This window comes from Cervus elaphus, chromosome 23 (genome assembly GCF_910594005.1).
Source record: "Cervus elaphus chromosome 23, mCerEla1.1, whole genome shotgun sequence".
In the NCBI taxonomy this organism is placed as follows: domain Eukaryota; kingdom Metazoa; phylum Chordata; class Mammalia; order Artiodactyla; family Cervidae; genus Cervus; species Cervus elaphus.
In genome coordinates this window covers 53818767-53841254 of record NC_057837.1, presented here as the reverse complement: position 1 = coordinate 53841254, position 22488 = coordinate 53818767, and the positions used below count along the sequence as shown (strand labels likewise).

Here is a 22488-nt window from a genome sequence, read left to right as displayed (position 1 = left end):
GGGGATGGGAAGTCAGGCAGATAGAGTGTTGTTCCCATTTTAGGGACGGAGCCACTAGGCCAAGAGAAGGGCTGACTCCACAAGCAATGGAGTCCTGGAGCCAGAAGTAGAACTCTGGGGAAACCAGGAACATGCAGAGATGAGGAGAGCCAAGAACCTTGATGTGCACACTCAGTGAGCATAATGGGTAACCATCTGTCCTGTGGACCACAGGAAAGTGTGCCAGGTCCACATGGGGGCTGGTCCACCATGGGAGTCCCACAAAGCCAACCAGAGCAGACACTCTGCAAGTTCACTGACTTGATTGAGATCTCTGTGCTGGCCTTCTGGAGGCCTGTGTGGCCTCCATGTCCCTTTCTGCTCATCTCTCAGGGTGCAGGACCACAGCACTTACATGTCATAATTTTAGGAGGCTGAGCAGGTGGTCCTGATGCACAACGTGTGACCAGGGTCCTCAGCTCCAGTTCTGGCCCAGGGTTTGCCGAATTTCTAGGTCCTGGACTTCCCTTCCTTGGACTTCTGTGGGAGAAAATGCCACTACTCTTAGAGGGTGGGGGGTGTGGAGGGGAAGGGTAGGACTCCCGGCTCTGGGACTTGGTGCCAACTTTTCACCTGGTGGCTCAGACAGTAAAGAATCTGCCAGCAATGCAGGACACCTGGGTTTGATTCCTGGGTTGGGAAGATCTCCTGGAGAAGGGAATGGCTACCCACTCCAGTATTCTTGCCTGGAAAATCCCATGGACAGAGGAGCCTGGCAGGCTACAGTCCATGGGGTGACAAAGAATTGGACACAACTGAGCGACTAACATTTTCACTTTGGGAAATCTACTAACCGCTGCCAACAGTGTGCTTCTTTTCCTCACGTGTAAGGAGTGGGTCATAGACGCACTTATCTCAGGGATGGCTTGCTGGATGGACAAACATGTTAATGCCTGCATAGATGGCACTGGAAAGTGTGCCAGGTAAACATCCAGCAAGTGTATGCCAGGTCTCCTCATCCTCTCCAAACTCCCTGCTAAGATAGACGCTCTGCCATTCCCTTACTGAAACAGGTGGGCATGGGTGGATGCCAGCGTTTGCCAGGGGCTGAGATCATGTCCCAAGCATGATCTCAGACTAAGAGCCTAGACACACATGTGGCATTAACATGCTACCAGCAGGAAAACCTCCGGACATTAAGCGGCCCACGGGACCCTCTAAAATCAGCCTGGCCAGAGGACTGCGGCTGCCACTGCACCGTCAATTTCTTCCTGGTGCTTTCCGGGGCATACTGGGGTCACCTAGACAAACATTTCTAACCACGAAGAGCTGCGTAGACCTCTGGAACTTCCCTGTTGACTGCCAGCTGGTGCTAGGAGCTGGGGACTCAGAGGGCCCGCCCTGACCAGTTGGGGACATTGACGGAAAAGGCGGCTGAACCCAGAGGACAGTAAGGAGAGGAACGGATGAGGCTCTCAGGAGCCGAGTCACGGGCAAGGGGCAGCCATTTGCGAAATCTGAGAGTGATCAGCTCAATCAAGTCTTAAAAAGACCTCTGGGCGTTTCAAGAAAAGGTGGAAACCACAGGAAACGTGTCAGAAGGTTTGTACAGTTGTCTGGGCAGTTGTTTGAGAGGACTTGGCCCAGGCCAGGCGGGAAGTGTAACGGAGGCCCCGGTGGGGATGATTTTGAGGAAGGAGCCGTGCGGGATCCTAGGTTCGGGCCCCCGGGCGAGAAGGGGCGGGTCCTGGGCTCAGGGTCAACGGAAGGGGCTGGTGGGACCTGGCCCGCGACGCGCGAGCAGCGCGCGCACCCTCAGGGGAGCAGTTTCCGGCCGGAACACTGCCCAAGGACTGGGAATGGCGGCGGAAGTGCAGAGAGTTCAGGGAAGACGGCGCGCCTAAGCCCGTGTACTCAGACTGGCTGCCGGCTGCGGACACGGTGGTGGTGTGTGAGCCAGCCTGGGGCGAAGTCCTGGGGACCCCGCTCGTGTAAGGCTCCCCTCGGAGACCCGGGCACTGGAACCTGTGCTCCAGCAGCGACTTCCGGCACTGCAACTCCCGACAGGCCCCGCGCCGCCCTCAGGTCGCGCGCTGGCGATTCTGCCGCGCTGGATTGTGGGGCGCGTAGTGCCCAGCTCTACGCTCGCGGAGTGGGCCGGGCCGGCGGGAAGGGCAGCCGGGCGGGGTTTTGGAGCGCGGGCAGTTAGTTCCAGTGTCTAGGCGAAACCAGGCCTCGGGAGGCCGGGTGGTTTGCTGGGCGCCGCACGGATTTGCGTCCCAGGTCAGAGCAGCACACGTGTTCTTTCGCTGCCCGCCTGGGAGGGATGGAGATGGCCCAGAGAACCGAGGGTGGGAGCCGCCGGGGTGGGAGGTTCCAAGCCGCCCAGGCTGGGGGGGTGGGGGGGAGGCGCTGCTGGATACTGGGGGAGGTCAGTACAGTGTTATTGCGGGTGGAGCACGTGGAACTGCACCTGCATCTCTTCTGTTGCGTCTCCAGGAGCTCGGTGGAGCTGTGTGGGGCGGGAGAACAGGGCAGGGACGACACCTCTCCGAACCCCTTGTGATGGGATGTCACAGGCTCGCCTTTGGACCTGTCCGCCGGAGGCACTGCCTGCCTGAACTGATGAAGTGGCCTGGCACTCGGGAAAAGCTCGCTAGACACAGGCTTGTTGTCATTTCCGTCTCTGCTGTAGGATCTCGCGTGGAGAGAGGCGCCGTGTCCCCGCAGTGCAGGCTGGCATCACTTGCCTGGAGCCGCTGAGACTCTGAGATGTTCAGAGGGGGTTTTGTCTCGCAGACCCACACAGCCTGTACTTCAGCCAACCTCTGTGTCCCCCCAAGAGTAGACCAGTATGCCCAAGATAACCCTGAATGGTGTGACAGTGGACTTCCCTTTCCAGCCATACAAATGCCAAGAGGAGTACATGAGCAAGGTTTTGGAGTGTCTGCAGAAGGTGAGGCTGCAGACTGAGGGGCTTGTACCTGGGGATGGGTCAGCGTGGGTAGAGTCTCTGCAAAGACCTAACGCATCAGTACATGCACCTTCCTGTTAACTCTGGCCAGGTCCTACTTGTAATGCTGCGCTTATGGATGTGGGCCTTAGCCATAAATAGGGCTCATGTTTTAACTGGGGTAGGAGAGATGCTTAACAAATAAATCAAAAGTAATTCTGGGTGGTGATGAGTGCTGTGAAGAAAGGCATAAGGTGGTAGGCTTAAGAGCACCTGGGGGACCTCACTGAGAAGGTGGTGTGTGAACTGAGGCCCAGTGATGAGGAGCAGCCAGCCATCTGAGAATCTGAAGGATGTATTTCCACACAGAGGGGCAGCTGGTACCCAGCCCTCATCTGGGGAGGTCATTAAACCTCATGGGGTGCAGCTAGCATCCTGCTGGGTTTCTGGGCATGCCCTTTTGTCTCTGCCCAAGCCCCCAGCCCTCGAGGGCTGCATCTGCATCTGGGCACGTCATGTCTGCCCAGGCTCCCCACTCAGGCTCCCAGCTGAGAGCTATGTAGGCCATCAGATCTCATCAAGATCGTGTAAATGCTTGGATCCAGAATTATAGAATGGAACTCCTATTTTGAGGCTTGACACCTAATTAGTCATCTTCCTATTTATAGCATGTTAGAAGATACTGTGGTGTTTGGGGTAATGCTCTGCAAATTGTTTGCTAACGTGTACTGACCTAACCTCCAGCTTTTGGTTTGGGAGTGGAAAGGTCCTGTGGAATTTTATGCCCCCTGCTGGCTGCTGGGCTGGTCTCAGGTGGGCTGTGTGGCCTGCGGTGCCTGCCCCCTGCTCCCCGCTGACCCTGTTCCCCACCCCATTCAGAAAGTGAACGGCATTCTGGAGAGCCCCACAGGCACGGGGAAGACACTGTGCCTTCTCTGCAGCACGCTGGCCTGGCGAGAGCACCTTCGAGATGCGGTCTCTGCCCGCAGGATCGCCGAGAGGGCGTCAGGGGAGCTCTTCCCCGACCGCACCTTGGCGTCCTGGGGGAACGCCATCCCGGAAGGAGATGTCCCAGGTGATGCTTCCTCCGCCCCACTCCTGGCCTCCTGGCAGGGAGGTGGGGAAGGAAGGGGGGTTTGTAGGTGCCACGCCATTTCTCATCGTCCTAGCTGTAAACCTAGGGTCAGAGCCTTACAGACAAATGAGACCCACTGCAGAGACCCACTGCTCTGCTTCCTGGTCATGAGTTCAGGCACCTGATGCTTAGCTGTCTGTGGTTGGACTTAGCTGAGTGCCTGTAGCCGTGACCTGTCCTTCCTTGTGCTGGGCAGCCTGCTACACGGACATCCCGAAGATCATCTATGCCTCCAGGACTCACTCGCAGCTCACGCAGGTCATCAGCGAGCTCCGAAACACTTCCTACCGGTGGGTCGGGGGGTGGTCTGCCAGGACTCCACCCTGGGACACCTTTACTGGGCTAGAACCCTAGCTCCTTGTGGCCATCAGGATGTCAGCTGTAGGCGTGGGTGGGGCAGCAGAGGTGAGGCCCTGTGTCAGAGCTCCCTGCGCTTCCTGCAAGAGGGGCTGTGTCCCCTTCTTCCAGTCTCCCATGAGAGGAACGTGGAGGTGGAGGGGCCTTCCAGAGGCCTGCCCTCATTTCTCAGCCTCACCTCCTCACTCACCCTGGACCCTGACTCAGGCTGGGCTAAGCTGCAGGGAAAGCCCCTCTCAGTCCCGGGGCAGATTTCTGCCCTGCCTGCCCCCTCTGGTTGCCTGGGTGAGTGAGCCAAGCTTCCCAGTACAATTCACGGCTCTTGCCGCTGGATGGCACTGGGGCCCCCGCCCTCTGATACTTGGGCCCCCGCCCTCTCTTCTGCCAGGCCCCGAGTGTGTGTGCTGGGCTCCCGGGAGCAGCTGTGTATCCACCCTGAGGTGAAGAAGCAGGAGAGTAACCATATGCAGGTGCGTTCCTGTCCCTGCCTGTCTTCTGTGGTTCTGCTGCTGCTGCTTTGTGGGGGCTGCCCGGGCTTCAGGACCTCAGCTCTGCCCCTGGGAGAGGGGGTAGGGGAGCAGGGTGAAGAACTGGTGGGGTGCCTGACTGGTGGCAAGTGGAGGGCAGGGTGCAGTTGTCACACAAACCCAGACCTCATGTTCCCCCAGGTCCACTTGTGCCGCAGGAAGGTGGCAAGTCGTTCCTGTCACTTCTACAACAACGTGGAAGGTGAGAGGGCTCGTGGCGGCCCTTCAGTGCGCATGCTGCAGGGTGTGGAGTGTGGGTGCCTCTGAGGATCGAGCTCGGCGGCCTCCTATGTGCAGGGGCACTTGGGCTCTTCCGTGACTTTGGCGAAGGAGCTCACACGGGCTGAGAGACTGGGCTTTTCGGGAGGGTCCCCGCCATGCCCAGTAGGGGAGGCTCCCCAGGCCTAAACTCTCCCTTCTAGGAGTCTGGAATTGAGGTGCCTGCCAGGTAGGAATGCCAGTGTGAGCAGCCCCCAGGACAGGCTAGGTACTGGGTCTCTGGAGAGCATTTCTCTTGGGGTCTCAGCCGCCTTCCACAGCAGTTTGTGGGTCAGCTTGCTCCTCTGCTGGAACAGCCCTCACCTGCAGCATCCCTCACCTCACCTGGAAGAACCTTGAGGAGGGGAGGGGCCAGGAGGCCAGGGTGGGGTTGGGAGCTGGGGGGAGCTTTTGGCCTACAGAGGAGGCACCCTCGGAGCTGGTGCCTGCTGGTCCCTGGGCTGCAGACCCCGGCACTGCCCCAGGCCCGCTCCCACTGCCCTCGGCCTCCTCCCCCGGATCTCCTGTTGGTGCTCAGCCTCAGCGTGGGGCTGCCTTCTAAAGCACAGAGCAGGGCTCCCTCGGGACTTGCTTGAGGCTTGGTGCCCTCCCTGGGGGTTGCCTGGAACCATTCCATCCCGGGTGACCCTTGTGGTCCAGGGGGACTCAGTGGGCCTGAGAGCCTGTGTTCACTCCCACGCGTGTCCCCAGAGAAGAGCCTGGAGCAGGAGCTGGCCAGCCCCATCCTGGACATCGAGGACTTGGTGAGGAACGGGACCAAGCACAAGTAAGCTCTGCTCTCGGCCGCCCCAGGCTGGGCTTCCTCCACGTGCAGAGGCACATCCGTTTCTTTCCTTTTGAAATCACGAAACTAACGTTGTTCGGTATGACAGTATGTGGCAATTGTGAGGACTGTGAAGTGAGAAGTGAGGCCCTTCTTCCTGGCCCCCAGCCCCCCTCTACTCCCCAGGCATTGAGCTTGTCTTCCACCTGATGTGCCCCCCACCCCCGACATCTGCTGCGACCTCAGGGATTCAGGGCTCTGGTCGTGGGGGCACAGGCCCGCTGTCCCCTTTCCTCCCACCTCATCCACCTGCCCAGGAGTGGGCCTGGGGCTTTTGTAGATTTTACACGAGTAAGTGGTCCACTCACACGGTTGAGGACGGATGTATGAGGGGTGGCAAGCCTCCCTGCCCGTGCAGTGCTCCAGCGCCTCCTCATCTCCAGGCTGTGCCCCTACTACCTGTCTCGGAACCTGAAGCAGCAGGCGGACATAATCTTCATGCCCTACAACTACCTGTTGGATGCCAAGGTGAGGCCTCAGCCTGTGCAGCTGACAGTGCCTGATGGCAAGAAGGTCCCAGGCTCAGAGGTGCCAGCGAAGAAGCCCTTACTGGTTCTGGTTCCAGTATTAGACGCTCGCTGGGAGCCACAGGCTGGTGCCGGGGGACCAGCCTCCCTCATCAGCACAGCTGGGTGGGTGGCGGGAGTGAGGGACTGCCCGGGGTCCATGTCCTCCCACTGGACACCACCGGCAGCCCGGGCACATCAGCCCCAGCCCTGCATCCCAACTCTTGCTGTAGAGTCGTCGTGCACACAGCATTGACCTGAAGGGGACGGTCGTGATCTTTGATGAAGCTCACAATGTGGTGAGTGTCTGGGGGCCTCCTGACATTGCCTTCCTAACACAGAACAGCTGGGCCATCCTGTCCAGACCCCTGTGCCCCACTGTCAGGACCAAGCAAACTTGGGCAAGGTGGGCTTCCAGCCTGTGCCCACCATTTCCACACAAGACCCCAGACTCCTCGTGCCATCTCTTCCTTCTCTTCCCTTTGTCCCTGTTGGCTGCCTCCGTCACCTGCTTGCTCCGCCCCACCTGTTCTGTGGCCTCTGCCAGGGCCCAGGGACCGTGTCTCCAGGAGTGGTGGGCCTTGACTGGGGTGCTGGAGGAAGACCACTTGGGGAGCCTGGCACCCTGGGACAGAGGTGGTCACCCTCAGCCCCACTTGAGTCCAAGCAGTTGTTGCCATGTGGGCAGTGGGCCCAGTGGGCTGGTTTTGACTCGAGAGTAGGTAGAAGCCACAGTTTAATGGGAAATTTATTAATAATGGCAACTCAAAATAGTTTTTCAATACTGTCTGGACCAGACGTCCACCTCTGGGCCAGTTTGAGAGCTGGCCTTGAGATCACAGGGTGGGGCTTGGGGGAGCTCTCACTTCCTCTTCCCTCTGCCCCCCGCCCCACATCTGTCTCCTGGAGCCCCATGACAAGTGGACTTGGGCTCACAGGAGAAGATGTGCGAGGAGGCTGCATCCTTCGACTTGACGCCCCACGACGTGGCCTCGGGGCTGGACGTGATTGACCAGGTGTTGGAGGAGCGGACCAAGGTGGCGCAGCAGGCTGATCTCCACCCGGAGTTCAGTGCAGACTCCGCTGGGTCAGGTGAGCTCGCAGTGGGGACCACAAGTGGGACGGGGGCCAGTCTGCCCAGCTCCCTTCTTTCCATTCGGCTTCTGGAAACATCAGTTTGTCATTCTGTGTAAGTAGCTTCTCAGCTTCACAGACTAGGGGGTGGGTAGCCCAACGAGTCAGCACTTTCTCAAGTCCTTGCTACCATCTTCCTGGGGTATGGATCTACTTCTGTGTAGACATGAAAACCAGGGGTGTTAGCTATAGGGATGTTCAGTAACAACCTGGGAGCATTGTGCACATGAAATGTCCTCTTCTCTGAGCCCTCACCCCCTTTTTCTGTCTCAGCAGTGATCAGGGTGTGTGTAGGGGTCTTGGTGGACGAGATTAGTGTGTGTACACGGTTAGTGTGTGTGGTTAGTATGTGCATGGATTCTGCACGACCTTTGGTAGTTAGTGATACACGTTTTGCTCACCCGGACCACTTGGTAGCAAGCGTTTCGCTGTTGAGTTGTTGTGGGTTTGTTGCATTCACGCCTGCCCTGTGGGCATCTTCCACATCCCGCTGTGTCCTCACACAAGCTGCAGCAGGGTGTGAATAGCCCTTGCTTCCCAAGTCCCTACAAGGGACTGGGACATGTGGACAGACTCCGGAGGGAGCAGAGGCCCCTTCTCCCACCAGGCTGCCTGCTTCTGCCCCACTCTGTGAGGGTCTCGGGTCCTTTCTTGTCACGCTCACAGGCTGTGTTGGGGGGGAGAGCGGGTTTGTAAATGGCTTTATGTGTTTAACACAGAAGTTCTCAGACATGTCAGCTTTAGGACCCTTAATGTTCTTAAACTTTCAGTTCTGGAAATTTACTAAGCTTTGTTTTTGTGAGTTACATCTACAGAATGTTATTGGGTTAGAGGTGGAATCTAAGGAACTAAACGAAAAACTATTCTGTGTTTCCCCATGTTATGTGTCAGTTTCCCAGGCCTGCCCTAACGAAGTACTGTACCCAGGCAGTGCTGGGGTCAGGTGTCAGCCAGGCGGTTCCTTCTGTGATTCCTGGGGCATGTGCCCCAGCTGTGGTAGCTGCTGGCAGACCTGGGCTTGTAGACACGCCACTGCAGTCTGGCTCCATCTTCACACCGTGTCCTCCCTCCTTGGGACATCAGTCACTAGATGAAGGCCCAGCCCAGTCCACTGGGACCTCATCCTAACTGTGTCTGCAGATAAGGTCACATTCACAGGGATCAGAGTTTAGGATTTGAACATAACTTTCTAGAGGGCACAATTCAATCCAGAACATGTTAACTTAAATAGCCATTTTGAACATAAGATAATTGAATCTTGTAACGTGATAGCACACGTCACAGCTGTGTTCATTTCCCAGTGCTGCTAAAGGAAATACCCAGATGTGGCTTGAAGCGGCACATGTGTTCTTTCACGGCCCCCAGAAGCCCAGGAGGGTCTTCAGCACCGGCTCCACTGGAGGCTGTAGAGGAGGTTCTGTCTCCTGGCCTTTCCCAGCTTCTCGGGGCAGTGCCCCATCTTCTCTGACCCTTTGACGACCTGCCATCCTGCTTAGGGTCCCCAGACAATCCAGGGTGATCTCCCCATCTCCAGGTCTCAGCATCATGGTGCCTCCAAGTCCCTTTGCCTCAGAGCTGACATAGTCAATAAAGAGTAGCCCCTGCTCGCCACAACTAGAAAAAACCCACGAGCAACAAAGACACAGCACAGCACAAAAATAAATAAAAAAGAAAACAAAGATATTTCACAGAACAGGAGGAATTTTTTGCAAACAATATATCTGATGAAGGGTTTGTATCTAAAGTATGGAGGAAACTCAACAAAAAGACCACCCAACCCAGTTAAAAAATGGGCAGAAGATATAAACAGACACAGATGGTCAATATGCTCATGAAAAATGGAGCCCATTGGTCGTCAGGGAAATGCAGATCAGAGCCGTGATTGGTGTGTGTCCCTGGGTCCCTCCGAAGGTGACCCCTTGCCCCCACCCAGCTCAGGCTGCTGCTTCCTGTCCAGTTGGGACAGCGTGGGTTTCAGGGCCATCTCTCTTCTGTGGCATCCTGCCCTCCATGCAGCATCCAAGTTCCTTAGGGCAGCCGGTGGAGCTGGAAGTAGGTAGGTTTGTGCATGTACGCTTTTCCCTCCCCAGAGCTGAACTTGGAGCTGGAAGACCTCGCCAAGCTGAAGAGTAAGTGCCTCTCTTCTGCCTGTGCCCTGGACCCCCACAGCCCCAACCTGATAGCCCCCTCCCGCCACAGTGATTCTGCTTCGCCTGGAGGGGGCCATCGATGCTGTGGAGCTGCCTGGAGGCGACAGCGGTGTCACCAAACCTGGGAGGTGAGGGCCGGAGTGGGTGGGTGTGCGGGGAAGGTCTTGGGTCACAATGCAGGGAGTCTCCCCATCCCGGAGGCCCTGGAGTGGCTGCCAGCATCTAGTTTGGTCCTTGAGAAAGTTGGGACCACTCGCTTCTCTGGTCCAGCCCTCTGTCTGCGGTTGTCTTTTAGAATGAAGCGCCGCCTTCTGTTGGGAGGAAGAGCAGGTGTAACTCCTTGCGTGCTGCCAGCTGTGCTGGGATGCGGGCCCTGAGCTCCTCCTGCTCTGCTGTGCTGAGACCCTCTAAGGGCCCAGTTGCTCCCCACATGGCCCAGGCGTCTCCTAGGCTCGCGCATTCGCAGGTTTCCTCAGCAGTTTCCACTACCTACCTCCTCCCGACTCTTTTTCCAGAACTGCTCCCTGGATGCCCTGCCCAGAGCCTCCACTCCAGAGAGGCCTCCATCTGAGGCCTGAGCCCCAAACCCAGGTCTTTCTCTGGGTATGCAGGTCTTAGGCCGACTGCTTTCCTCCCCACGGGGGCTTTTGAGGGGAGAGTCCACTCCCCTCCAGCTTTGGGCCTCCCTGGAGGCTCAGAGCTTGTTTGCAAGTGAAGGAAACTTAATGGCTGTCAGGTTCCCAAAGTGCAGCCAAGCCACCTCTTTCTCGTAGCTACATCTTCGAGCTGTTTGCTGAGGCCCAGATCACGTTTCAGACAAAGGGCTGCATCCTTGACTCCCTGGACCAGCTCATCCAACACCTGGCAGGACGTGAGTCCCAGCCACACACTGGGGCCACCCCTTCCTCTGGCCCACTGACTGCTTTCTGATTGGGAGGCTGAGTCCTTAACGTGTCTGATGGCATATGTTCCATAAAGAGCAGTCTTCCTGGTCAGCCCCTTTCAGGAAAGAGCATTGAGGGGCTGGGTGGCCAGTGAACCGTGGGCCCCCCCCCCACTCTCTCCTCCAAACCTCCGTGCTGTTTCCACCCAGAGGGTTCCCCAGGACCACTCCCCATTGGTCTCCCTGTGGGCGCCCAGCCTTGCTGTGCTCTTGGCCCCTGGGCAACCCCAGCAGCCTCTGTGCTTGTCCTGCTGACCCAGAGGAGACCCCCTGGGAAGAAGGGAGAACTGTCTTCTGAGGGCATGCCCCTTGCGTTCACCACTGCCCCCCCAGGTGCCGGGCTGTTCACCAACACGGCGGGCCTGCAGAAGCTGGCGGACATCATCCAGGTAGGGACTGACTGCCGCCAGCAGGTGGCGCCTCTTCTCCCCGATGGAAGGTGGGGGCTTTCTTCTCTGGGCCTCTGGTGGTGCTAGACCAGCGGAAGGGCCAGCTGCCCCAGCACATGCTTCAGGTCAGCCCGGCAAAGCAGGGTTCCTCTCACTCTAGGCACCCGCTTCAGGCCGTCAGGATGGGATCAGGCGAACAGCGGGTCCCTCAGATTTTCGGACAGGCCTAGCCAGCTGTTGGCTCTTCTCATTTCTTGCTGACACAGCTCTTCAGAGGAAAGTTAATGATAAGTGGATCCCAGAGTGGGGGGGAGAGGGGCACAGATACTGTCCCCTGTTGTTGCTGGGCCAGCCTCACCCAGAGGGTGTCCAGACATGGATGGGGTGAGTGTGTCCAGGTGACGCCTGTGAGCACTGGTGGGGCCTAGGGCCCGTGTTGGGATCAGTGGTGGGTTGCACATCCCTGGGCCAGGCCAGCCTCTCTCTGGGCTTTGGGATCTTCTTGGAGGTGCGGCAGCCGAGGCCCTCTTGGCCACGTGCAGACCCCACTTTCCCTAGGCCAGGGGATGTCACGTGCCTCTGGGTCACTGGTGTTCCCACCTCCTGCCCCTGATGTGCCATTCTCCTCAGGCTCGGTGGAGGCACTTCCTCCACTCAAGTGGACAAGCTGGGGCCTGTCTTCTGTTAGCTGGGTAGCTCAGGGCCTTTGTTCCTCCTCGCTGGGCCTTTCAGCAGAGGCCGCTCCCTGGCCATTGCTCTTTGGGACATGGGCACCAGAGGCCCTGTGTGGCATGTGTGTGGCTGCCCAGGCCGCAAGGGGTCACGGTGGGGGGGGGTCCCTGGCTGCATATGGGCTCAGTGGGTCACCTGCCCAGCAGCACCTCTCACTGTTACCCCACCATGTCCCCCTCCCCAGCCCTTGCTGTTTCCAAGACCGCAGGCCCTCTTCCACTCCACTGCATGGGTGGCATCCGCGGGCCCCCTGGCCACACCCACAGGTGCTCGTTATATTGGGATGTAAGATGAGTAACTGCCGGGTCACACTTCCTCCAGCTGGAGGGGACAGGACATGCCAGCAAAAGAGAATGGCCTACAGGCAGCAGAGGACGCTGAGTCACCCGCGGGGGCCACTTAGAGCAGCTGCCAAAGGAGATTCCAAAGCCACGGGCTTAGTGGTGTTTGGGCTCCAGAGAGTCTGGGGCAGGGAGGAACCCGCTCCATAAATGGGTATCTGGGGAGGGGTGGGGCTGCACAGGCCTGGAACCCAGGGCCCTGCAAGGAGGGGCAGGAGGGGTGGGCAGAGAGTGCCACGAGGGAGGATCCACTTGGAAGGGCATAGCCAGGGCCCTGTAGTCAGGACTTGGGACTCCCCAGAGACCCAGCAGGCATGATGAGTCACCGCATGGATGGTGGAGGCCTTGGACGCCCGCTACCCTGGCACGGAAGTGCCATGAGGAAGCAGGCAGAGCCCAGGCCTGAAGGACCACACGCTAGAGTGTCCTCCTCTGTGAGCCTGACTGCCTTTCCAGCCCCTTTCCTGCCTCACAGACAGGACAGAGCCCCCAGGGTGGAGTGCCAAGCTGCCGGCGGGCTGGCGCCGGAGCCCAGCCAGGAGGGAGCCACACCTGGCTCTCCCCCACCCACCCGTGTCTGCGTCACTCAGCACAGGGCGATGGCTCTGTGGTCTCAAACTTCTCCCATCCCTTGAAGTATAGGAGCTGCTCTGGGGCCACGGCATGGGTTTGCAAAGAAAGCCATGGCCCCAGAGTGGCCTTACCTGCCAGCATGGCCTCCGCTCTGGGATGGAGTCGTGTGTGAGGACCTGTCCTTACAGGCAGATACTTCGGTAAATTACTAGGCCAGGTGTTTTGCCATCTGGATGATGGAAAAGCGTCTTAAAGCTCCTCTTGCCCTTGGCGCTTACTCCTCACAGGCTGCACTGTGCCCACGAGCCATGCTTCTGGGGTCTCATATAGGGTCGCAGGGTGCCTGCTGCTCCTCTTGGCCCGGGGCCCACGTCCCCTGGGCCCTGTAGGAGTTTGCCGCGAACAGGGTACTGATCCATTTGTAGGAAGGAGTGGTGGATAAAGCTTCTGCCTCCAGCTGCTGGTGGTGCTAGTCTCCTGTTCTCCTAGGTACCGGGTAGAAGTCGAGGTTCTGTGGTCAGTGTCCAGCCCGGCGTGAGGCCCCTGGGAGTGCGAGGCTATGGAACGCGCTGTTCCTTCTACACGTGTCTTGGCCTTGTCTGTGCCGGCTGGGTGTCCGTCGGCTTGTTCCTTTTCTGTGAGAGCCTTTTGAGCCTCGGCCATGACTCCTGGACCTGTGGCCTGTTTGGGGGCCAGCCGGGGCTCTGTGATGTCCAGCGGGCTTCCCGAGGCTCGGTCTCTGCTCTCCAGGGTGGCTGTACCGTCTCTTCTGGAGGAAGTGACATCTGTGTCTTAAATATTTCCAGTGTTAAATACTTTCTGTTGCTGTTGAGAAAGGGATCTTTTTAATGCACCGGTGCTTGTGTATGAGAAACCTATTGAATTGTATCTGTTGGTCTTGTGTGAAGCTGTCTCACTAAGTTTTCTTTTCACTCTAAATGTTTGTCATTCTGTTTCCTGGGTTTTCTAAGTGGACAGTCATGTTGTTTGTAATGTTTAGTGTTTTGTACTCTCTGTCCCAATGTTTATCCCTCCTGTTGTTTTTTCTTGGCTTGTTGCATTCACAAGAGTATAATTCTACTTGTTTTACTTAGGGATTAATTTCATCCTTTTAGTTCTCTGAGTAAACTGAGGTCCTTTGCCCTGGCCCTGAGCCAGCCCTGGGGGAGAGGGAGAGACGAGCTGCTGACCTGGGCCTGGTGCCCATGAGAGGTGCGGACTGGCTGCCGAGGAGGGGCCAGCAGGACTGCTGTGTCGCATGGGGCAGCTCTCTCCCCTCAGCCTGTTGGCTTGGAGGCAGTGGTGGGTGATGACCATGTCCTAAGTGCCTGTCTCTCCTGCGTGGGAGCAGCATGTCAGGAGAGGCAGTCTCGGGTGTGTCCTGCTTACCTCATCCCTCATCTCTGCCTTCCAGATTGTGTTCAGCGTGGACTCTGCCGAAGGTGACCCTGGTCCCATGGTGGGGCTGGCGTCTCAGTCCTACAAGGTGGGGCTGCCTCCAGGATGGGCTCCTGAGCGGGGCCTGGGATACATGTGCACTCCTGGGATACTTGACAACTCTTGGGACACCTGTCCACTCCGCCCCTCCAGGTGCACATCCACCTGGATGCAGGTCACCGGAGGACAGCTCAGCGATCAGACGTCTGGAACACCACAGCGGCCAGAAAGCCAGGTACAGCTCCTCAGGGGCAGGGACACGCTCCCCCTGAACTGGGGTGGCGCCTTGTCCAGCTGTGGGCTCCTGGCCGCCTGTCAGTCCAGCCTTATCTAGGTGCCATCCACCTGTCTTCTGAGAGTCTGAACAGAGAAGCCAGAGTGCCCCAAGGCTGGGCTTCTGGTCCCCTGCATCCTCCATGGTCACTCCTGTCATTGCTGGGGCAGACTCACCCAGGACAGTATGGGCCTGGGTCCGCCTCCATCCTCCTCACTGAGGGCAGGTCCCATCCTAAAGGTTGAAAGAGCCTTCTCTGGTTCACTTCTGGAAGTGTCACTGCTGGCCTGTGATGTGGCTGTGACCCCAGAGTCGCAGTGCCAGCATCCGCGTTTGCTGTTTCCATCTCGGTTTGTGGAGCATGGAGGGCAGGCAGGCATGTCTGTCCCACAGGCGTCTGTACTGGCTTGCTGCCTCCTGGGGCTGTGGGCCCGCGCCCCTCCCTTTTCTGCAGTCCTACCTGGTGTGTACGGAGGGGACTAGCTCTTCACACCCTGAGCCACAGGGACCTCTGGGGTTGGAGTGGGCTGATCTTTCTGGAAGTGACCTCAGGGCCCTCCTCCTCTGACCCCGGGGTGCTGAGGGGCTTCTCCGGTGTGCTTGCTGTTCCTGGGCTCCCGAGGAAGCACTCAGCCCCAGGCTCAGCTCCTGACTCAGGCAGGCCCCTGGGCAGACTTGTACACCCGGGCCTCAGGGCCCAGCGCCACTGGTCAGGGAGGCTGGTCGCTGTGTGGCTGGTGGCTGGGCCTCATGTGCACCCCCTGCAGGAAAGGTGCTGAGCTACTGGTGCTTCAGCCCGGGGCACAGCATGCGTGAGCTGGTCCGCCAGGGCGTCCGCACCCTCATCCTCACCAGCGGCACACTGGCCCCCGTGGCCTCCTTCAGCATGGAGATGCAGATGTAAGGGCTTGTGCCCCCGGAGAGGGGTGGGAAGGGTGTGGCACATCCTGAAGCCAGCCCCCTGCCTTGGGCCGCAGGGTGCTGGGGTTCAGGATTTCACAGGGGCCACCCCCTGCCTCCCTCCAGCCCTTTCCCAGTCTGCCTGGAGAATCCCCACGTTATCAACCAGCACCAGATCTGGGTGGGGGTCATCCCCAAAGGCCCTGATGGAGCCCAGCTGAGCTCTGCCTTCGACAGACGGTAGGGGGCCTGGTGGGCCAGCTGGGCAAGGCGGGCAGTGAGTGCCGGCCCCTCATGGCAGCAGCCCCCTGGTTCTCTGCAGGTTTTCTGATGAGTGCCTGTCTTCCCTGGGGAAGGTGCTGAGTGAGTGCCCGGGTGCCCCCCCAACTCCCGTCCTGCCTGGTCTTCTAGCGGGGTGGGTGGAGGGGCTCTGTGGACACCTCTCCCGCTGACCCAGGCCACGGCACTTACAGGCAACATCTCCCGCGTGGTCCCGCACGGGCTCCTGGTCTTCTTCCCTTCCTACCCGGTCATGGAGAAAAGCCTGGAGTTCTGGCGGGTGCGTCCTCCCTCCAGTGTTCTCTGGGACGGGGTGTGGAGGGGGAGCCCCAAACAGCCAAGAGTCTACAGGAGGGCCGGGCGTGCACCTTGTCTTGAGAAGTCTCCTCCCATAGGCCCATGACTTCGCCAGGAAGCTGGAGGTCCGGAAGCCCCTGTTCGTGGAACCAAGGAGCAAAGGAGGCTTCTCAGAGGTCCGGGTCCCAGGCCCCCCACCCCAGGCTGCCCTGGACTCAGGCCACCCTCAGGCCCTGCGTGGCTGAGGTCCTGTTGGCCTTTTAGGAAGTTTGGGCTCAGGGATGACAGCAGCAGACCCCACCCCACCCCTCCCGCCCCAGCCCCAGACCCTGTGTTTTCTGGGAACGGTGAGCAGTTGCTGGGTGTCAGTCCAGGTTGGCCTGGAAGCTGTGCCATGAAGGAGCTGCTTGGGCCTACTGGCCAGCCTCCAGGCTGGGGTGCTTTGTCTTGGAGGGTGATTCCTGGGGCTTGCTCAAGGAGGCGGAGGGGTCAGGGGCTGGGCTGGGCTGACGAGCCTCCCCTTCCAGGTGATGGAGGCTTTCTACGCCAGAGTCGCTGCCCCCGAGTCCAGTGGGGCCATCTTCCTGGCTGTGTGCCGGGGGAAGGTGAGGCCTCAGAAGACTGGGTCCCACATGCCTGCCCTTCCTCCCCACCTGAACCCTGTGCCCAAGGGGGTTGAGGGGTCTTGACCTGGGGCTGTACCATGGGCAGGAAAGGCTGGTCACTTTCCTCAAGCCCCAGGTCCAGCGGATATGGGAAGCTGTGGCCCTTTTGGTCCTAGGGGGTGGGCCCTGGGGTCCTGGAGTGTGCAGGAAGGACAGAGGAGGTTCTGGGAATGAGGATGTGGTTGTGGGGTCTTGGGAGCGATGGACTCCAGATCCAGCCTGGTTCAAGGTTGGAGGGTTCTTCCACCCTGCTCTCCTGGGGGCGTGTGGCCATGAGGGTTCAGACCCAGGGGGACCTTTAGGGAAGGTCCAGGGCTTGATGGAGACAGACGTGCCTGCTGCCCTCCAGGCTAGTGAGGGGCTGGACTTCGCAGACATGAATGGCCGTGGAGTGATCGTCACAGGCCTCCCGTACCCACCCCGCATGGACCCCAGGGTTCTTCTTAAGATGCAGTTCCTGGATGAGATGAAGGCCCAGAGCGGGGCTGGGGGCCAGGTGAGATGCGGGGCTGGGTGGGGCTGTGGGCCATGTGAGGGGCAGGGCTGGGAGTGGGCTGGTAGTGCTCCAGCTGACGTGATGGAGCCCCTCCCCCCCGCAGTTCCTCTCTGGGCATGACTGGTACCGGCAGCAGGCATCCAGGGCTGTGAACCAGGCCATCGGGCGGGTGATCCGGCATCGCCACGACTATGGGGCCGTCTTTCTCTGCGACCACAGGTGCAGCCCCTCCCACCGAGCTCTGGGGCCAGAGCCCCCACCCCCGACACCAGAGGGGTGGGCAGTGGGGGTGCAGGGTTCCTAGACTGAGGCCCCATCACCCTGCAGGTTTGCCCATGCAGACACCAGAGCCCAGCTGCCCTCCTGGGTGCGCCCCCATGTCAAGGTGTATGATAGCTTTGGCCATGTCATCCGAGACGTGGCCCAGTTCTTCCGTGTGGCCCAGAAGACCGTGAGTCCCCAGCCCCAGCTGGATGAGCCCTCATGCCCACCCCGGGGAGGGGCCGGGTGTGACCCCTGACCCTCTGTGACTGTCTAGATGCCTGAGCCAGCCCCCCGGGCTGCTGCCCCAAGTCTGGGCGAAGGAGAAGGCGTTGTCTCAGTGTCTGTGTCACCGGGCCCCCTCCCCACCAGGAAGGCCATGAGTCTGGACGTGCATGTCCCCAGCCTGAGGCAGCAACACACGGGTGTGTGTGACGGTGGCACAGCCGGGTGGGGCCCACAGGGTGGAGGGCGGGCCGCCTCCAGCAGGTGGGTGACCTGCTGGGACTGATGACCCGAGTGCCTGGTGAGCATTGGTGGACTTGACTGCCCACGTGCGTTCCTGCAGGCTCGCCAGTCACCAAGGATACTGAGGGCAGTCTGTGTGTGGAGTACGAGCAGGAGCCCGTCCGTGCCCAGCGGAGGCCTGCAGGGCTGCTGGCCGCCCTGGAACACAGTGAGCAGCTGGTCGAGGGGCCTGGCGACAAGGCCCTCCCTGCGGAGGAGGAGGTGAGGGGCTGGGCTCGCTGGAGAGGGCATGAATGGCTTGACCCCTGATTCCGTGCAAGGGGGCTGAGGGTGCCCTGCTGCTCAGAGTAGTGTCCGTGCTCTAGGGCCCTGAGGCCTGGGTCGGACACAGCTGTGTCACCTTCAGGCCTGTGGCTGCTCTGCCCTGTTGGGCCCTCGTGAGAAGAGGCCAGCGGAGGAGCAGCGTGGCAGGAGGAGGAAAGTCAGGCTGGTCAGCAGCCCGGTATGTGAGCCTTTGGCAGACGCGGGGTTCTGGAGGGAGCCTCTGGCTGTATGGCTCCGAATGGTGCAAATGGTGCACTGGCCTCACTTGTCTGTCCTTGCTGGGGGGCGGGCTGTGGAGTGGCTGGGGCCCAGGGAAGGAAGCTGGGCAGGCCTGAGGGTGGGTGCAGGGGTGGATGGGGGTGACAGACCTGTGGCATGCACTGCACTCACCCCCATCCCACCTTGGCCTGCTCTGACCCTGTCCCAATTCTACTGTGAGAACATCTCAATCTGCACTCAGCTCTCTGAAGTAGCTCAGAGGCCTGTGTGCCCTTCACTGCCAGTCTCATGTCTCCTCCCAGGATCCCTGGGCAGCCCCCCACTCAGGGCACTCCCACCACACTTTGGAGCCCTACAGACTTGTCAGATTCAGGCTTTTCATTTTGCATTTGTTTTTGGTAGCGTGGTGAAGTTCACACAGGCCCGTGGGCTCCTTCCCAGAAGTTTCCGTCTTCCCAGCTGGGCAGGAGCCAGGCCTAGCCCTTTGGCAGGTTTGGGGTGGCGCCTATAATTGGGCTGTCTCCCCTGGCCTGGCACGAGCGTTCAGGCTGACGTGCCTGAGTGTGAGGAGTGTGGTGTTCCCTGCCTCGGATAAAAGCCGTTAAAGAACAGCTGAGTTAAGTCCCAGAAGCTCCGGAAAGCCCCAGATGCCACTGCCTCTGTCCATTTTCTTTGATTCTGGGAAGAGCCGGGCGGTGCCCAGGGGACTGACACTGAGGGGGTGGCCTGGGTGCCAGGAGCCTGGGACTCTGCAGGCGGAGCTAGGGGGCAGCCTGGGAGCCTAGATGGTCCTGGTCGAGGGTCTGGGGTCAGGACTGGGGTGTGCGGCAGAAGTGGGGCACAGGAATGTTTGAAGTACGGCACATTGAGAAGTGTCCCTTGCTGTGAGCGGACGGTCTAAGCCAAGAGTGCCCACCGCAGCAGCCCCTGCCGTGGGTGCTGGGAGCTCTGCAGAGGAGCAGGAGCTGCCAGCCAAGAGGGTGAGCCTGTGCTGTCCCTCCGCTGTGCTCGGTAGGCCTGATCACCTCGGCTGAAGCCAACCAGGGGGTTACCTGCTGGCTCCTCCTGGTGACCACAGCTGGGCCAGGCCAGCCAGGAATCCTCCCCGGCAGCCCCAACAGCAGCTCACTGTCCCTGTGGGTGGGAAGGGTCCGCACCACCTGACAGGTGCTGGGCATGTGTGTGCAGGAGGGGCCAGCAGCCAGCATGGACACGGGCAGGGCCAAGCTGTTCATGGTGGCCGTGAAGCAGGCACTGAGCCAGGCCAGCTTCGACACCTTCACCCAGGCTCTGCGGGACTACAAGAGCTCCGATGACCTTGAGGCCCTGGTTGCTCGCCTCAGCCCCCTCTTTGCCGAGGACCCCAAGAAGCACAGCCTGCTCCAAGGTGCCTTGGCCTGCACAGGCTGCCCACTGAGGGTCCTGCCCTGGGGGTTGTGCTGCAGCTGTGGGGTGGGGGCTACCAGGGTCCACGGTTGACCTGCTCCCTGGAAGAGATGCAGGTGGCCCCCCAGTGGTGGCTGCAGCCACAGGGACCCGCAGGCCCAGAGCCCCACCCCTCCCCTCCCCACAGGCTTCTATCAGTTCGTGAGGCCCCACCACAAGCAGCAGTTTGAGGAGGTCTGCCTCCAACTGACGGGCCAAGGCTGCAGCTCCCCACATAAGCACGGCCATCCCCAGAGGCAGGGGGCACAACTGACCCTGGACTCCAGTGGTGAGCTGTCCTCTGCCTGGGTGGGACCCTCAGACCCAGGTCCGAGAGGAGGGTTGGTGCCTGGCTCTTGAGGTGGGCCCTCACATGGCCCAGCCTCCCTGTTCCTGAGGTCCAGACAGGTGACCCCACTTTGGGGGTCATGGGCCCTTGGAGCACACATGGCGCGGGCCTCATGGAGCCTGGGCCTGGGGAGTCCTGGAGACCCGCCTGCCCCATCTCTACTTGGAGAGGCCCTGCACATCCAGAGCCTAGGAGCTGCTCTCCCTGTGTAAGGAGGTGCCCACCTCTGGACGAGACTTCCCCCAGGATAGTTGTCACGGTGCTCTGGGATCAAAGATTCCAGCCTGAGTCACCCTTTGCACACCCCACCCTGTGCCTGCCCCCCAGGAAAGAAGCCCCACCCTTCCCTGCTGTTGTGGTGACCTGAGAAGAGTTTGAGGCCAGGTCTCCCCTTGGAAAGACCTCGTCCCTCCTGGGGCACCCCTGGGCCCTCAGGGACCAATGGGACAGCTGCTTGTCTCTGTTTCTTCAGGAAGGAAGGAGTCTGACCCCAAGCTGACTGTGTCCCAGGATGCAGCCAGGCGACTGAACCCTTGCGAGCAGCTGAACCAGGGCCGGCCCCACCTGGCCTCTGGGCCACTCCCCGCAGGTACTGATCTGAAAAGGTTTCAGGTTAGAGTCAGGAGCAGCAGGAAGACCCTGGGGAGGAGTTGCCGGGGGCCACTGTGGCTCTGATCTCCAGAGCAGGGCAGGTTGGTGTGAGCTCCTGGGAAGCTGCTGGACTGAGACGTCACTGTCCCATCAGGAGACTCCAGCTGCCCACTGCACAAGGGATCTAGAGCCCCTGGAGCTGAGAAGCAGCACCCATCTACTGTGAGCGCCTACCTGGCCGACGCCCGCCGCGCCCTGGGAGCTGCTGGCTACAGCCAGCTTCTGACGGCACTGACCACGTATAAGCAGGATGACGACTTTGAGAAGGTGGTGGCCGTGGTGGCTGCACTCACCACCGAGAAGCCTGAGGACCTACCCCTGCTACAGAGCAAGTGGCTGGAGTGGGGGTGGGAGGGGGCAGGCAGCAGGGCTGGCAGTGGAACCGGCCTGAGCCATGCTCTCTGCAGGGTTTGGCATGTTTGTGCGGCCACACCACAAGCAGCGCTTCCGACAGATGTGTGTGGACTTAAGTGGCCCAGGGACCCAGGCTCCAGGACCCCAGGAGGGGAGCTCTGCCATGCCTTCTGACCTTGTCCGCGAAGCTCCCAGTCCAGGTAGGGCCTCCTGTCTGGTGCTCCTGCTGCCCTGTCATCCAGTCCCCCTCAACCCTTGCAGGGTGGGCAGGTGAGCAGCAGGGAAGCGCCAGGGACCCTCAGACCTGCTTCATTCTGTCCCTAGGCCCCAAGAAGACCCAGAGCAAGATCTCATCCTTCCTTATGCAGAGGATGGCTGAGGACACAGGGGCTTCTGGCCCACCCCTCAGTTTCCCCCGAGGGCAGGCGCAGTTGGAGTGGGGTAGGTCTCCTGGGAGGAGCTATAGGGACTGTTGGGAGTGGGGGCTGGGATGCAGCAGGCCCATGGTGCTCACATCAGGCCCCTTGCAGCGGGCGTGGCATGTGCAGGCTGCAGGGCGGAGGACGTGGTCTTCTTCAAGTGCCCCTCCTGTGACTTCCTCCGCTGCCAGGCCTGTTGGCGACAGCACCTCCAGGTTGGTAGACAGGCCCCGTGGACACGGTGGTGACCCTGTGGACAGTAGGGGTTGCCCCCCATAGTGGGGCTGAAGGGTTGGGGGTAGGGGGTTCCTGGCAGTGTGTCCGGCCCTTTGTCTCCACAGGTCTCTAGGAAGTGCCCTGGCTGCCGTGCTGCCACGAGAAAGCAGACCCTTGCGCAGGTCTTCTGGCCAGAGCCCCAGTGAACAGGGAGCCCCTCTGGGCACTCTGCGGACCCTGAGGCTGCCCCTTGTGGGGCACTGCCTGGACACTTGCCTGTTGGCTGGGGGTGGGTCAAAGAGCCTGCCTGACAGGGAGGCCAGTCCAGTGTCTGTGGTGATGACCCTGAGATGGCAGTGGGATCTGGGTCCCCTGTGGGAGGCCCTGAGGTCATCTTGGGGTTTGGGGTGGGTCCACTGGAAGGTGCTTGCCCAGAACTTGAGTGGATGCCAGCCTCTGGGCAGAGCCCCCATAGGAAGAAAAGGAGCCTTGCTCCTTCTGGGGTAGGGGGGTGCCCTTGGCGGACCAGCTGTTCACCAAGGGACAGAGATGTAATAAAGCTGCTGGCACTGCTGGACGTGTCTGCATGTCCTGGGCTGGTTGGAGGGGTGAGGGTTCCAGGGGGGATGGGGG

The 22488-nt window shown here is 60.1% G+C and overlaps 1 protein-coding gene across 2 annotated transcripts; it reads left to right on the top strand.

The window, feature by feature from the left end:
* Positions 1–1817: 1817 nt before the first annotated feature.
* RTEL1 (regulator of telomere elongation helicase 1) lies at positions 1818–22429 on the top strand. 2 transcript variants are annotated; one of them, XM_043884485.1, is made up of 36 exons: positions 1818–1970; positions 2675–2935; positions 3812–4007; positions 4264–4357; positions 4813–4894; positions 5093–5153; positions 5921–5996; positions 6437–6521; positions 6793–6858; positions 7498–7651; positions 9784–9822; positions 9893–9971; positions 10617–10714; positions 11120–11175; positions 14236–14307; positions 14412–14493; positions 15300–15432; positions 15559–15672; positions 15755–15795; positions 15906–15991; positions 16107–16184; positions 16536–16613; positions 17023–17169; positions 17273–17388; positions 17497–17620; positions 17708–17855; positions 17999–18159; positions 18305–18400; positions 19729–19828; positions 20015–20155; positions 20688–20804; positions 20961–21194; positions 21274–21420; positions 21545–21661; positions 21751–21854; positions 21981–22429. In XM_043884485.1, exons 2-36 carry the CDS (start codon positions 2834–2836, stop codon positions 22059–22061), a joined length of 3705 nt encoding a protein of 1234 aa, XP_043740420.1. In that variant the 5' UTR covers positions 1818–1970; positions 2675–2833; the 3' UTR covers positions 22062–22429. The 2 variants fall into 2 exon arrangements, with proteins under 2 accessions (XP_043740420.1, XP_043740419.1); XM_043884484.1 differs by having other exon boundaries at positions 19630–19828.
* Positions 22430–22488: the final 59 nt, after the last annotated feature.